The sequence below is a fragment of the Anneissia japonica genome, unplaced genomic scaffold (genome assembly GCF_011630105.1).
Source record: "Anneissia japonica isolate Jap-2015-1 unplaced genomic scaffold, ASM1163010v1 scaffold426_len1935630_cov189, whole genome shotgun sequence".
NCBI classification, from domain to species: Eukaryota; Metazoa; Echinodermata; class Crinoidea; order Comatulida; family Comatulidae; genus Anneissia; species Anneissia japonica.
This window is the reverse complement of record NW_022713172.1, coordinates 574,320-590,060: the sequence shown is the minus strand read 5'-3', so window position 1 is coordinate 590,060 and position 15,741 is coordinate 574,320. Positions and strand designations below refer to the sequence as shown.

At 34.6% G+C, this 15,741-nt stretch overlaps 1 protein-coding gene across 2 annotated transcripts in view; it reads right to left on the bottom strand.

Annotated features, from left to right (window-relative positions):
* Nucleotides 1-15,343, bottom strand: part of LOC117108391 (neural cell adhesion molecule 1-like) — a 53,344-nt gene extending 38,001 nt beyond the window's left edge. For both annotated transcript variants that reach the window (XM_033250390.1, XM_033250391.1), the window contains exon 1: nt 15,086-15,343. In XM_033250390.1, the coding sequence (XP_033106281.1) occupies nt 15,086-15,146 (61 nt within the window). In that variant the 5' untranslated portion in view covers nt 15,147-15,343. The remainder of the gene's footprint in view (nt 1-15,085) is intronic.
* Nucleotides 15,344-15,741: the final 398 nt, after the last annotated feature.

Genomic DNA, 15,741 nt, shown 5'->3' with positions numbered 1-15,741 from the left:
ATATATATATATATATATATATATATATATATGATATATATATATAAATTATATACATATAAATTATATATATAGGCCTATATATATTAATATTTATATAAATTATATATAAATCATCAAAAGAAAGGTAAATACAGTGTTCGAATAAAGGAAATAATAATACAACGTGTGGCATAGCTCTCAACGAATGTATAATAAAATGCCTCTGGCGGGACTCCAACCTGCGACCTCTCGCTGTCAACTACAGTACACTATTTTTGAATTTTCAATGGAAAAGTCGAAAGTTCGAGACTGACGCCGGTCACATTCCGTGTACAAGACACTTCACCCAGTATTGAGTACCTAGTAAGATGTGAAAAATCTATAAAGAATTTGGTAGTACTGAATTAATTTTCTTACACGCATAACTTGAATATTCTCTAGAGTGCGGGGGAGGTTGCATATTAGGCCTATGCATTATTTATTGTGTTTCCAATGGTCAAAGTAAAAGCTTGAGAAAAACGTTATATAAATTCTATAAAGTAAAATGAAAAACTACATTCTCTATGTTTCTTAGGAAGGATTTTTGATGATTTTAAAACCGAGAGCTAATTGTACTATTACATATCATCTGCAACGTAGGCTTAATGTACACTATTTTTTGGGTTTTTAATGATATTTCTGTAATGCTTTTTATCTTTATCTTAATCTTACATATTTATGTTCACCCTGAATTGGTGTTTACACTGTTGGATGTTTTAGTAAAATATTAAATACTAAATACTTTCATGTCCAATAAATGTTAGGTTTACCTGTGCCCGTATTTTTTTTATATTATAATATAATATTTAAATAATGTATTTGTTTGTTTTTTTATGTAACAACATTACTACCGAACCCTCTTAAAATTAAAACTCTACTACTTTTGAAGTATTCGGAAACATTATTTTAAAGGAACTCCATGGAAATTGCTCTGTCGTGTTCTTGTAGTTTTTAAAGCATAATAGGTCTATAGAGTACTACTAAATTTGTACTGCTAAATGGATTCCTTTGAAGGCATATAAGTCTTGGATTTTATGATTATCGAGGGGCTCGTAAGCAGCCATTCAATATCCCAGTTATACTATTCTTTGTATACCCATGCAGAACGCTAAGTTAGGTGTCATGATAACTTCTTCAAATCTTCCCTTTAGGTCACATTTTATAATTATTTGTCTGCTCGAGAGAATTGTGTTGCCTTGGTTTTTATCTCTCGTATTTATTCTGGTTTTAAGCAATATATATTATTGTTCCGTTACATCATCAATCTAAACGTGCTTTCATTTATCCTTTCATTGAGTACATTCATTTAGTACAGTAACATCTCTCAATTACGTACCCTTCCGTCCGAACAGAGTAATCGAGAAAATTCGTAATTCAGAGAGTTCAAATTTTTATAGCATGATGGCAGGCCTAGGCCTATGCTACAGGGCTTGGTAGCCCTACCCTTGTCATGGGAGCAAAATATTGTCACGAAAAAATGACCTAGATTTTACTGTTTTCTGCAACAAAATAATACTTTACCGAGGCCAATATTACCTGTGCTCACTGTAAAGTATTCATTTGAAGTGATTTCCGAATGAAAACATGACCAAATAATGACCAAAACGAGTGTTATTATTCTTTTCATAAAAATCGTGATCCATGCGAATAGCGCCCCCAGTGAACAAAAAGTGTGATTATGCCTGAACAAGCATGCACAGCTCTAATGTGATATATCTGGCCTGAAAACGATCGATATTTCTGGCTTTAAACTTAACTTTATGTTACTTCATTGGTTTAAATGTTTTCTTTCTTAGCTGGTATACAATTTTATATCATTTTTGAAGACTTTTAAATAAAGTTTTAAGTGTATTTTAGTTAAAAACGATCGTTCGTAATAACGTCATCGTCGCAAATTGGGTTCGTAAAATCGAGAGTGCGTTTGGGAGGTTCGTAATTAACAAATTATTTTAAACAGAACAAGTGAGTGCCTATGGTTCGTAAGACTATCGGCAGACAGATGCACCTCCACTCTCTCTGAAAGTAGGCCTACTTGGCGACGAAAAGCAGTCAGATCATTGCCGGTGGTGTCTGAGAGGATCCCCATGGGTTATGGTGAATTTGGTGCTCTCCAGATTAAATTTTCTTGGAATAGAGAACTATAGGCCTAGTGAGTTCGGCTGTCAGGGCAAAACGTACCAGTAATTCTGGTCTGGAGACAAATTTGCTGCTCAGGGGCCAAATATACATTGGATTAGGATCAGGCCCAGGCCGCCAAATTCATAGGGACCGAAATCTGTTTGACCAGTGTAAGGATTGGATGGGATAGGGGTAAGGCAGGGACGACGCTAACTACAACATTGCTGACATTTCGGGTAGGACTTCAAGTGGAGTTCCATCATCGCATTTGGCTCATGTGCACTGAAAGAACCATTTATTGCAGCCCCTGCAGTTGAGGAATGATGTGAACATGTACTATAAGCGCGTCCTTACGGTTGCTAAGTAGTCACGGACCACACCCATACGCAATTCAGCACAATCACGCTACGAGTTATGGGTTATTCCTTTACCTTTACCCTACCATTAAGCAGGGTGTAGTGCACTATCAGAGCTTCGTCTGTCAAACACAGACATCTGTTTGATCAAACTTAAGTCTGATAAGCTTGGTTTTCATACAATCGCTACACGCTATTGCCGACAGCTTTATGCATGATGCTAATTGGGGAGCCTTCCCGATTGCGTCAAGGACTGCTACATACGCAGTACAACGGTTGCACTGAACACACTGTGCGACCGTATAGCGATTACAAGGAAACCAGGCTATAAGTAGACTATAATCGCTGTGTTCGACTTGAAACACTACATACTCCGATTATGTCTGAAACAAGTATAAACTACCAGGTGAATTATGACAGACAAGATAGATATCGGCTTTAATTACTCACTGCTAAAAACACGTTATCGTATAGCCACTTTATATTACTTTATAATACTGCATGTCTATCCTTATGTATACATCATTCGATATCAATTTATTCATACAAATATTGATGTATCCATGGTTTAGTTTCAATGAATACGAATAATCATGAAATAAAATTAGGTAAATTTGTTCACTTGTAATTTAAGTATTGAATCTGCTTCAGAACAATGATGATACAATTTTAAGATTTACGGTCCAATGGTGAGCTAAAAAACGTAGATATAATTTAATATTTTAACTGCTTTATATAGTATATTATATATTTTTTCCTATATATTTAGGCCTATATATGTATTTATATGGAACAATAAAATATTATGTACACACAAAAGAAAAAAAAACATTCTTCGAGGTGACTACGCTAATAACATACATTATATATATAAGTATATATATATATATACTTATATATACTTATATATTTGTATTATTAAATAAGTTATTAGCGTTCAACTTAAATTATAATAAAAAAAAGCCTATTTACAGATGCATCGGCAATAACATTAGGCCTATTATTATAGCTATATGTTTTTAATTGTGATTGAATTATTAATATAACAATAACTGTAATATTACTATATAATAATAATAATTGTATTATTATTATTATTATTAATTTTTTATTATAATTACAATAATTTTGATAATAATTATGATAACATGAATTATATTAATGGCTATAAACCACCATGGTAATAAGAAATGCATTTGAACGACGGGAACAAGAAGAAGAAAAAAAGAAATCTTTTGAATATTTATGTAAGGATAGAGATATATGATGAGAACCTATGAAGATGTTAATAAAAATTTGAACGTCGAAGGTTGGAATGAAAATGATGATATACCTACTGAATGTACAGCATTTTTCTGCGAGAGGAGCAGAATTTGGTGATGTTGGAGAAAGAATTAAGTGATCGAAGAATTAGAGGTAGACGATGGGACCAATACTAATGACGATGATATACACAGGGAATTGATATTATTATAATCTATTTATTTACAGAGGATTATTCTCTTTTACCTATATTCATTTATTCAAAAACAATTGCGGGGGCACCTCTCTCAAAAACATTATTTACAAAGGTTCTCTCACCTCTTCCAGTCTGCAGCTTCAATAAGTAGAAACATATATGTACACTTTCAGCTTAATATACTTAGATATTATTCAAATGTCACTGATTATTAATCATAATGTTTTAATCATAAGAAATAGAGCAGACAGTTGAACATACTAGTAAAACCTATGCAATACAAATGAATATGCAAAGCCGCTGGGCCAGTTTAGAAAAGTCGTACCAGACGTCAGTGATCGTTATAGTAGGCTACACACTTATTACAAAACACTGCAAGGGTTATTAACAATTTTCTAAAAATATATTTTAAGTCTCTTGTGTGGTATAGAAGATTACTATTGATTATAAGTTCGTTGTCTGCATGATATTGAAATAGAATTAGAATTAACCACTAGTATCACTGCTTCAATTAACTCACGCAAAATTGATAAGTCTAGCTTGGTCGCTTTTGTTATTATTTAGAAAATATTATTATATTTTACCTATAGTTATTTACTCATCAAAACGTCTGGTCCGCAGCGTCCACAATAAGTATAGAAATGTACACTTTCAGTTATGCAAATGTCACTTATTATTAATCCTAGCGCTTGTACAATTATAGAGCAGGCAGTTGAACATTATACATACATGCAATATAATGAATACTCGGTAACACCGAAGCCGCTGGGCCAGCCTAGGAAAGTCGTACCAGACGTCAATGATCGTTTCAGTAGGCCGCACACTAAATTAAAAACACTAACAACTTTCCAAAAATATATTTAAAGTCTCTTGGGTATAGATTGTATCTCAGTTGCAATATCATATCCAAGGCATATTTTTAAGTTACTCGCTTACATTGAGCATCAATATAATAAATTCCTATAATATGTTTTCAGAGAAAATTACACATGATTTTTTCACTATAAAGATGAAACAGGGGACTGGTTCTATATTGAATTTTATAATAAAAAAATTGATTTAGTGACGCAATACATCCATCATCACAGCATAAATAAACGAGACGTAATTATAAGTATCTATTCCATTCAATTCCAAGTATTGGTCTAAATATATACATTCATATTGGGAATATTAATTTTAGAAAGTATTAAATTACATATAATTCAAACCTAATATTAATAGATGGCTGGATTTTGATATAGCGATACTACGATAAGTAAACAATATTGTCTTTACAGTTTGAATAGTCAACATAATAAAAATTATTAATATATAGGACTAGCCTATACAGTACATGAAATAAAAACACAGGTATATCGGAAGACAACGCTGAGCGGACAGAGATAGATTTCTACAAGAATAATCCGTCCTTCCTCGTACAATGAACCTTTTCAAGTACCAAATTCAACAACTGTCCAAGTTTCTCTTTATCGGGGTTTCCATACAATCGCTACACGCATCGCCGACAGCTTTCGGTGATGCTGATTGGGGAGTGGAATCGGGGGAGACTTCCCGATTGCGTCCTGGGATTATCACGTAGTATGCCTAGGCCTAAAACGATTGCACTGAAAACACTGTAGCAACAGTGTACCGGTAGCGATTTTAAGGAAACCAGACCTTACTAAACCACAGGCTTTCCTGAAATTGAAAATCAGCACCTTTTGGCGCTGAACTGCCTCAGCAAAAGGTTCATGACCTCAGCTAAGGTAATAATAATTATACACAAAGGCAGGGTACCATACTCAAGAACATAATGAAATCTAAAGTGACATGGTAATCAGAATGTTTTGTAAAGAAATCATTGTTCGAGACAAAAACTGCCTTCAGCAAAAAGGGAAAAATGACAGTAAATGAAATACAGACCGATGCAGCGATATCCGTCGTTCACAACTTTGTCCAATAAACACAGCATTTTATATATATGTCTTAATATCTCTTATTTAATTTTTATTGATATTTTATGTTGTATGTAAGTCGTTCCAGATGCTCAGTTGTTAAAATAATATGTTGTATTTATAATGGTTGTAAACAACAACAAAAAGTAACTTTGTGTTGGCCATTGTTTGTGTTCATAAAAATATAATACATCTTATCTTGTCATAAATTTTATTATTATCATTTTTTAATTTATTTATCTTTATTATTATTATTTTAAAAAAAAATTTGAATAGTCATATGCTTAGTCCTGTACTATATGCTTCTGAAACTTGGACATTGAAAAAGGAAGAAATGGAAAAATTGCAAGCATTTGAAATGTGGATCTGGAGAAAGATACTTGGTGTGACATGGGAAGATAGAATTACAAATGTAGAGATATTGAGAAGAATGTACACAAAGAGAAGTTCAGTACTAAATATGATGGAGCAGAAAAGAAAGAGGTGGATTGGTCATGTACTGAGAGGAAATGGATTATCAAAGAATGTGATTGAAGGGAGAATGGAAGAAAAGAGAACAGTAGGCAGAAAAATGTTCATGGATATGTTTAACATCGTAAATTACAAAGTAATAAAAACAAAAGCGCATCAAGGAGGTCAGTGGAGGAACAGAATTTAAACTTATAAATGGACCTGCAGCATTGTAGATTACTAATGATGATGATGATGATATTATAATTACACTAATACTATTATTAATATTTGCTATAGGAAATATTTCAATTTTAACAAAGATATATAAAATTATTGCTGTTATTGTTATTTTTACTATAGTATTATTTGCAAATATAAATGACATTTAATAATAGAATACACCTAAATCATGGTATATAATTATGAATATTTTTTTTAATGTGACAAACATTTCTCCCAGCTTTAATTGTTATGCTTAAATAGAACGAGTTCAAATTCGTTAGCAAATTTCTCAAAGTTAGGTAGACCATAAATTGAGCAATCTGCGATGTAATTATTTTCACAATAATGTAATGTACTGTAGTTGAAATTATACAACGCTTTATAACAGTCTTTTCATTTAATTTCATTTATTTTGTCTAATTTAAACACACAAAACAGTTTCAAACTCGGGAAGACAGGATAACCAAAAGTATACTAAAATACTGTCAAGTGGCTCTCCGAACTGAAAGAGAAACAGGAATAAAAAAGAAACATAAAATAGGAAAAATTACTCTAAAATTAAAATAAAAAAGCACAACAAATCAAAACAGATCTTATCACGATCGAAGTATGTAAACTATTAGGGCCTAACATGCCACTAGGCTAAGGGTCACTTCGTGTCCCAGCTACCGGTAAACCGGTACCAGGTACTAACGACTGTCCATAATAGAGGTTGTATGCAGTGTAAACCGAGATAACCACTACACGTCTCGAAAGCTTTAATACCTTATTTATAGTGAACATTGACCATTATTATTGTGTACACTGGGCCTATGGGTTATAGTCCTTATCTGAGAAGACTTGTTCCACAACCAGAACCATAGGCGAGTTCCAACTATCGCCAATATTATGGCTGTATGTTGTGGTTCCCCTGCCTTAACCGTTCAAACACTTGACTCGCATTCTTCCTATGAAATAAGCATTCGCCACGTCTTTAGCCATAAATGATAGTATTAGATAATTATTACAACTATGATGATTTCCAATATGTTTTATTTATTTTCCCAGCCTTGGTTTTAATTGCTATGCTGAAATAGAACGAGTTCAACTCGTTACACTATTAAGTGTCTGTGACAGTGTCACAAGTTAAGCCTACTGTATATCATGAGCCGAACCATCTGCGGTCTGTTTTAAATTCACAGTAACATTCTTTCTGAGAAATGATAAGCAATAATTATAATCATGAATATCATTATTGTTTAAAAATATTTGTTAGCCCCAATTTGAATTTCTATGAAAAGGCCGCTATATTTAAAATGCACTCAATAATAAATCTAGCAATAGTCATAGTATACTTTTCTTGGATTAAAAAATTCGCATCAAAAATGTTTCTCGACATAAATTGACGCTGGTGGCGCTTTCCGAAATGTGCTAATACTACGGGAAAGACGAGTAAAACAAATTAAAAAAAATATTTACATGTAATGTTCGTTTGGCCACCATATTGTTTGGGTTAACTTTTCATCACAACAACAACAACAATAACAATAAATAATGTGACCATTATAATAATAATAATAATAATAATAATAATAATAATAATAATTCAATGAGACTAACTAAAAATAATTTGCGTTCTGTTATGTTACAAATGCTCATTTATAGCCTAATGATGGTTGGAATACATCGTGAAAGGTGAAGCAACCTCGACCATGGCAGCGTGGTTGACTGATTTCATGCAAAATTTCCAAAATATAGAAATTCACTTTCAAGAATGAGGATTTGAAAATAAATTAGACGATTACATTGCAAACTCTTTGTTTCTTGCTTTATTCAAAATGTTTTAAATTTGGAAGCTGATTTCAACATTAGAAAGCATAGCCTACATGAAGTTATATTATAGTAACTCGATGCCTATCAAATAAGTAATACAAATTCGCCATAATTCATCAAATATCCGTGGCTTCCAGGGGGATTGGCCACCTGGACCCCCACGGGGGCCCTAGGCGGCCCCCCGCTGTCCCCCAGCCAAATGATACCCAATTCGCTTCACTAGCCCTCCCCCCCCCCGTCGGGGCCTTTAGCCCCTCCGTCGGGCAGGTCCTGGCGCCACCACTGATTTCAGGCCGGACCAGTGCTTTATACCCAACGAGGATTGTCTTATACTAAATAAAATTATAAGCTAGAAATGGGCCTCAAACAAGCAATGAAAAAGAACAAACCAATTTTTCTTAAATCAGATCGCGTGTTGTTAGGATGTGTGTAAAACCTTGTAATCTAAACTATATTCCACTCGTATTAGTTTCAGCTACCATATATTGGTACCGGTAACTTAGATACAGAGTAATGCCTATGGGACAACTTAGAAATCAACTCGGCACCAAGTCAACTCGGCTTAAGTCAACTTGGTCCCAAGTCAATTCGGCTCAATGCCAACTCGTTTACTTGGGGCCGAGTTAACTCGATTTCAATCTGAAAACTTTCTGGTATACCATGGTTATTAGAATACTTCATGCAGTGGCGTCGAGAGCCAGTAAGGGCCCCGGGGCAACACCTCACATGGGGCCCTCTTCACTTGGGACCCCCACTTGGCCGCTTCCCAAATTAAGTCTCCTAAATCTGACAACAAAAGTTTTCATCCTGGCTTGGGCTCGGGCATTATGGAGATATTGTTCTTACCCCGAAAATTGTTCATCTTGGTCCGGGCCCCCAGTAGACCCGGGCCCTGGGCCAGCGACCCCCTCCCCCTCTCGACGCCACTGCTTCCATGTAAGTTAGCATCAGTACACCACCATCTAAAGTTATTATAGGCATTTTCAGAGTCTGCGATTGAATCAAACCATTAAATATTATTTTTCAGCCTATCGATCTACAATTGGGTGACTGATACGTTAGAGATGCCAGTGGAGGTGTGGTGCGGGTTTATGGTTCCATGTACATCTAACCTCCACCTGGCCTAGGCCTACTGCTGTAGGCTACTCAAGGACTTTGAACTGTTACCAGGATAGGAAGCTGGCTGGTTTAAGCCGTCTAACTTAATTAGCCTTATGTGCGGTAATTTTATGCAAATGAGCCAGATAAGCACAATCTGCACATGCTCAGAAAAACAAAACTTTCCTAAGCCACACTGCGTATCGGCTAGGCGTATCTTATTTTTGTTTGTTACGCACCACTGACTTAGGCTGTTTGTCATCACTTCAAGATGTCTACCGATTCGTGGAAAAGGCGTATTAAAATCCAAATATTGGCGTTTGTGAGCAATACATTTTAATTTTATATAGGTAAGTAGTAAGTGTATGAATAATTTTAATGCACTAGTTAGTTGATAACTTCATTCTAATTTGTTTTGGGTCTTTTTTTCTGCATTTTTATAAGCGGTTAGACATGGCCTAGGCCGGGTCTGGCTAGCCTAATCACATTAATTTAAAATAAAATTTGTAGACATACTTGCCTTATATCTTAACTTGTAGGTGATATTATTGGTAGACTAGTTTGTTTTTAAGTGTGTAAGTATGACTGATTTGCATGCCAAGTGAAATTAGTACCCTTATTTTGCTTTGTTTACCGTACGCCTAGCCGATACGCAGTGTGGCCATGGTGTTGCTAAGGAAAGTTTTGTTTTTCTGAGCATGTGCAGATTGTGCTTATCTGGCTCATTTGCATAACAATACCGCACATAAGGCTAATTCAAGTTAGACGGCATAAACCAGCCAGCTTACTATCCTGGTAACAGTTAAAAGTCCTTGGGCTACTCAAAGAATATTTAGGCTACTGAGTAATCAATGGCAAACTCACGAAAACATTAACACCGTTTTGTAATTTAATAATCGATATTGGTCACATGACCATTTCTATTTGTTTCCAAATCAAACAGAATTTCACCCACTCTCTCGAGTTCTGTGCAAATAGTACATGTGTTCCAACGTGGAGATGTTATGCATTAGAGGTACAAATCTCTCAATATTTCTTAGGTTTATTTAGCCCTTGCCTTCTACATTTTTTACTGTTTTATTGCTTTTTTTTAATGATTTTTTGTGGCCTTTTTTCTTATGATGCTTCTGATTTATATATTTATTTATTTATTTATTTATATTATTGTTAATCCATTCTGTAAGTGGCGAGTTACCCGCTGTTGGGCGTGATTTGAAATAAAATAAAAAAAAATAAAATAAAAAATAATGTTGAAGAAATAACTTACTTTGGACCCTACTACAGCCTTATATATACAATTAACTCCTGGAAAAAGCTCAAGGGTCACAGGGGTTTCTTTTTTATTAACCAGTAACTACTGGTGGCTCGGGCGGTTCGGTGAACTGGGGGCCAAGAGGTCCAGAAATAAAATAATCTAAGGACTAGATCGTAAATGAACCACCTATATAAAACCTTATTTGATAATAGGTCTATTAGTATTATGTAATACTGTAAAATGGTTACAAATAATCAATTAAATATAATCTTTTAACTAGTTGTAAAAATTTGCTGATACCTTTACCACTGGATAGATCTGTACATGGATGTATACCTCCATGGCTTGTCTGTATTTAATAAACCAAGAATTGACTAAATAATTAAAACTACTCGTAAGGTAATTGGTTAAGTTAAGACCTACCACAAGCAAACACACAAGGTTTATTGTTATTTAAAAAACTTGATATAATTCAATAGTAGCCGTACATCTAACGAGCGTAATTAAACACGTTATGCCTCAAGCCGAATGTGACAATTTTAATTCATTACGTATCATAGCATTTTCTCCTTTTTAATTACTTGTGTAAATATCTACTGTCATTGTTATTAATATTGTAACTTGAATGCACAGTATTTATTCATTAATGATTAAGTATTTCAATTCATCTAATTATGAATTGATCTGCAACATTATACGGTACTTTCCATTCTCGTAATACACTGTATTATATTCACATGTTTTAAAATAGGTATCGCATGATTTGGTCATTATTTTGAGTCATGGTACTAACTTCTGTGTCTAGTTGTATCAAACTTTAATAGAATTTAAAAGGGCCTATCTCTGAGTACAGGCCCAATGTTTTCGTACGCCTTGCCGGTAAGATTATTATGTCCTTGTGAGCTTATAAGGTATTACGACAGGGGCCGTCATGAAACCCCCGGCGACCAAGTCAGCCATACTCTGGAGGTGATCTGTGTGTGAGCATTTCTATTAACGAAGTACGAAAACTGAACATTTCATTTCAGAGATGATACCTTTCAAGGATGGCGCCAGTGGGTGTACAATCTGGGCGCTCCCGTCCATTGGGGGTCGTGGTATTTTACATGTCGGGGAAAAAATGAATTCGAAATATCTAAGCCAGAGAGTGCCACTTTCGGGCATCTAGAGGTGACATAACCTATTGATTTTTTTTCTCAGCCCTAACCATGGTGGCGAACGATGGACCAAACTGTCAGGGTAATGCTGGCGCCATCCATGTTTTATCATTATTCCGTTCCCAAACATTGATTCAATACCAGAATAATATTCGAATGAACACCTAGTTTTACTTGGCCTATCGATTTAACTAAAAGTATACGACGTCAGTATAATGATACATTAAGAATTTATATTCCGCTCCCGAAACCTAGACTCAGTAATTCTAGAATGGTCCGTCCTGTAGGACTTCGATTTTGTCAATAATTATTTTCATAACGATTCGGGCAAGGGATGATGTTCGCCGGGGATGGTTTTACTTAGTTATTAGGTTACTTCAGTATAAAAAAAAATTGCTAACTGTAAAATTAGACTAGTAGGCAAATATGCTTTAAATGTCTAGGACAGTCTCTCGAACCAGGGACACTCAGAACCTATTTACGCCACAGCCTGAAATCCATCAGATGTCGAAATATATTGCATGCTTGATTATTGTATCGATCGTGGTTTCAAGTTTCAATAGGTTTTTTTCATTATGTTTATTTTACATTCGATATTTTATATTCGATAAAATATATTAAAAAGAAAAATAGGCCTTTGGCCTTTAGTGAAGCAAAATCAATTTTTTTGTGATGTTGCAAAAAAAAAATTATTGCGTGTTTTTAGAAAGCCTCAATTTCGTATCCTGTAATGCGTAGCTGAATCAATAAGAACTATGATTATATTTTTATTGTTTACAAGTAAAAGAACAAATAATAGTAAATGTTTCCTCTTCTGCAGCTCTTAATTTACATAACAATGTAGACATCATTATCTTTACGCTAGTCTTGGTACTGTACAAAACTCGAGCAATAATATTAATACAATCTGTATTTTTCTCATATATCTCAGACACTCATGAATGAAGAAGGACAATGAAACAAAGTTATCTACCCAATGTCTGCATGGTTAGCAAAACAGACTTCATCGCAATATATATCGATTACCAATAATGAAATTCGTCAGTCTAACGTAAAACACAGATTTTGGACTTAAGCTTCGAAATACGATACCTTGATTTGAAGCATATACTTCTGCGTTAATAAACACGGAGTGTTCTCAAAAGGCGGCCTATCTAATGTATATAATACAAATTGACACAAATGAAGAACTTTGCTAATAAACATCTCCATCCGTGAAATTGATCTGTCACTATATAACAACCGGTTTTGTTCTGACACTTTTTACATATAAGCGTTCAATTGCATGTGATAAAAAATAAATACAGTAATAACAATTAATAATATTATAGTATATAATATAGACAGATAAAGTTATGTTGAAGTCATCGGCGAAATCTCGCAGTAAGTTTACATCCGTCGTGCTTGGTTTATTGTCAATTAAATAATTCTACGGTCATAATAAGCAAACAAGATGAAATTATTCGAATTATATTAATTATATTAATACTGATGGGTGATGATGAGGATGATGGTGATTAGTAATGATGAAAATATTAGTAATGATAATAATAATAATAATAATAATAATAATAATAATAATAATAATAATAATAATGTAGGGAATAGCAAGTAGGTAGCGGTATTAGTAGCAGCAGTGTTGCTGCAATGAGTAGTAGTGTGGTGGTAAGATAGTAGTAGTGGTAGTAGTAGTAGTAGTAGTAGTAGCAGCAGTAGTAATAGTGGTAGCAGCAGCAGCAAGCAGCAGCAGTTCCTTAATAGAAGTAGTAGTAGCAGTGGTAGTGGTAGTAGTAGTAGTAGTAGTAGTAGTAGTAGTAGTAGTAGTAGTAGTAGCAGCGGTGACGGCAGCAGCATTAGTAGTAGTAATTGTTACGGTGATAGTGGTGGTAGTGATGGTGATGATGATGATGATGATGATGATGATGATGAGGATGATGATGGTGATGATGATGATGGTGGTGGTGGTGATGGTGGTGGTGGTGGTGGTGTTGGTGGTGATGATGATGATGATGATGATGATGGTAATCACAATTATCATAATGATAATATTGGTAATGATGATTATATTAATAATAATGATGATAATAATAATAATAATAATAATAATAATAATAATAATAATAATAATAATAATAATTGAAAGAATAGTAAGTAGTAGCAGTAATGGAAAAGTAGTAGCAGCTGCTGCATCAGCAGCAGCAGTAGTAGCAGCAGAAGCAGAAGCAGTAGTAGTAGTAGCAGCAGCAGCAGCAGTAGTAGTGCAGCAATAGTAGTAGTAGTAGTAGCAGCAGCAGCAGCAGTAGTAGCAGCAGTAGTAGTAGTAGCAGTAGTAGTAGTAGTAGTAGTAGTAGTAGCAGCAGCTGCAGCAGCAGCAACAGTAGTAGTAGTAGTAGCAGCAGTAGTAGTATTAGTAGCAGCAGAAGCAGTAGTAGTAGTAGTACTAGCAGCAGCAGTAGTAGTAGTAGTAGTAGTAGTAGTAGTAGTAGCAGCAGCAGAAGCAGTAGTAGTAGTAGCAGCAGCGGCAGCAGCAGCAGCAATGTAGTAACAGTAACTTTTTAAAGAAAACTGGTTTGTTTTCTGGTTATTTGAGCTGCTAATTGCCTCGATACAACCTAACGATTGCGTAAAGAGCTATAATGGAAAGTACAGTAAATTATATTTTATCTTTGCTTGGCTGCTATATTTACTGATATAAAGCAATTCTTTTCAACCTTCTTTGTAACTGGTCAGTGCATTTTAAATAGATAGCAATATATCTTTCATTGCATCAATGCTAAGTGCAATCTAAAACAAATTAAATGGATAGTGCGGTAGTTTGCATGGTTCAAATGAATTTGTTCTTGGTAAACTGGGACATACCTTAGATCAATATTTAATCACTTTAAAAGGTATAAATATTAGGGTCGGGCATCTTCTTTCTTCCTTGGTATAATAATATATTTCACTTTGTATAAATTATATAGGCTATGCATATTAACCACTATTGTATATATAATATGTATACAGTGTATATATATATGCATATACAAATATACATACATACCCACCAAGATGCGTCAAGATTGCGTCCGTGACATAATCACGCAAACAAACAATCAATAAACAATTAAAAACATAAATGCAGATTAAATATCAATTTTATACGTGCTTTAAATTTTTTGTGAGCAAAAAATAGTTAAATTATTGGTTGACATTACCGTAAAATATGGCATGTATCGTCAGCAAAAACATCACGTGAAATCCGTCGCTAATCTTCATGGCAACGTACACAGCTTAGGATCGGCAGCATGTATAATTCCCTTGGTTCCTACGAACAATATCAACTCAATACTAAACTCCGCAACATCTAGGCTTCGAATGCACCGACGAACGTAATCGTTACGCCTCATCGCACTTGACGAGTCCCGTGCGTGTTCTTTATTTTGTTCATTTCCTATTTGACACAGTGTAGTGACGTCCCCAGCGTATCATGACAATTCTACCGCATCAATTATGCAAAAATTATGCCACTCCGACTTGCCATTTTATACTATACTTTCTATCTCCGTATTCATTACGGTAACGCAATTATACAAAAATAATGACAGGCGAATACGGAATTTGCATTTAATGCATATTTTTAAATTTAATTCATAGCAGAGTCGGCATCACTACGTCTACGAGGCCTGTGTTGGAGAAAAAAGAATTCAACCAAAGAATCACTTCTGTACGATTGGTAACATAATATGGGTGTACGGATATGTAATGCAGTGGCGTCTCTAGGACTCTTGAAATGAGGGGCTGATTGGGGGGGGGGCGAAGGGCAAGTGCTGTCTCTTATACACATCTAGATGGGTATAAGAGACAGGGGATG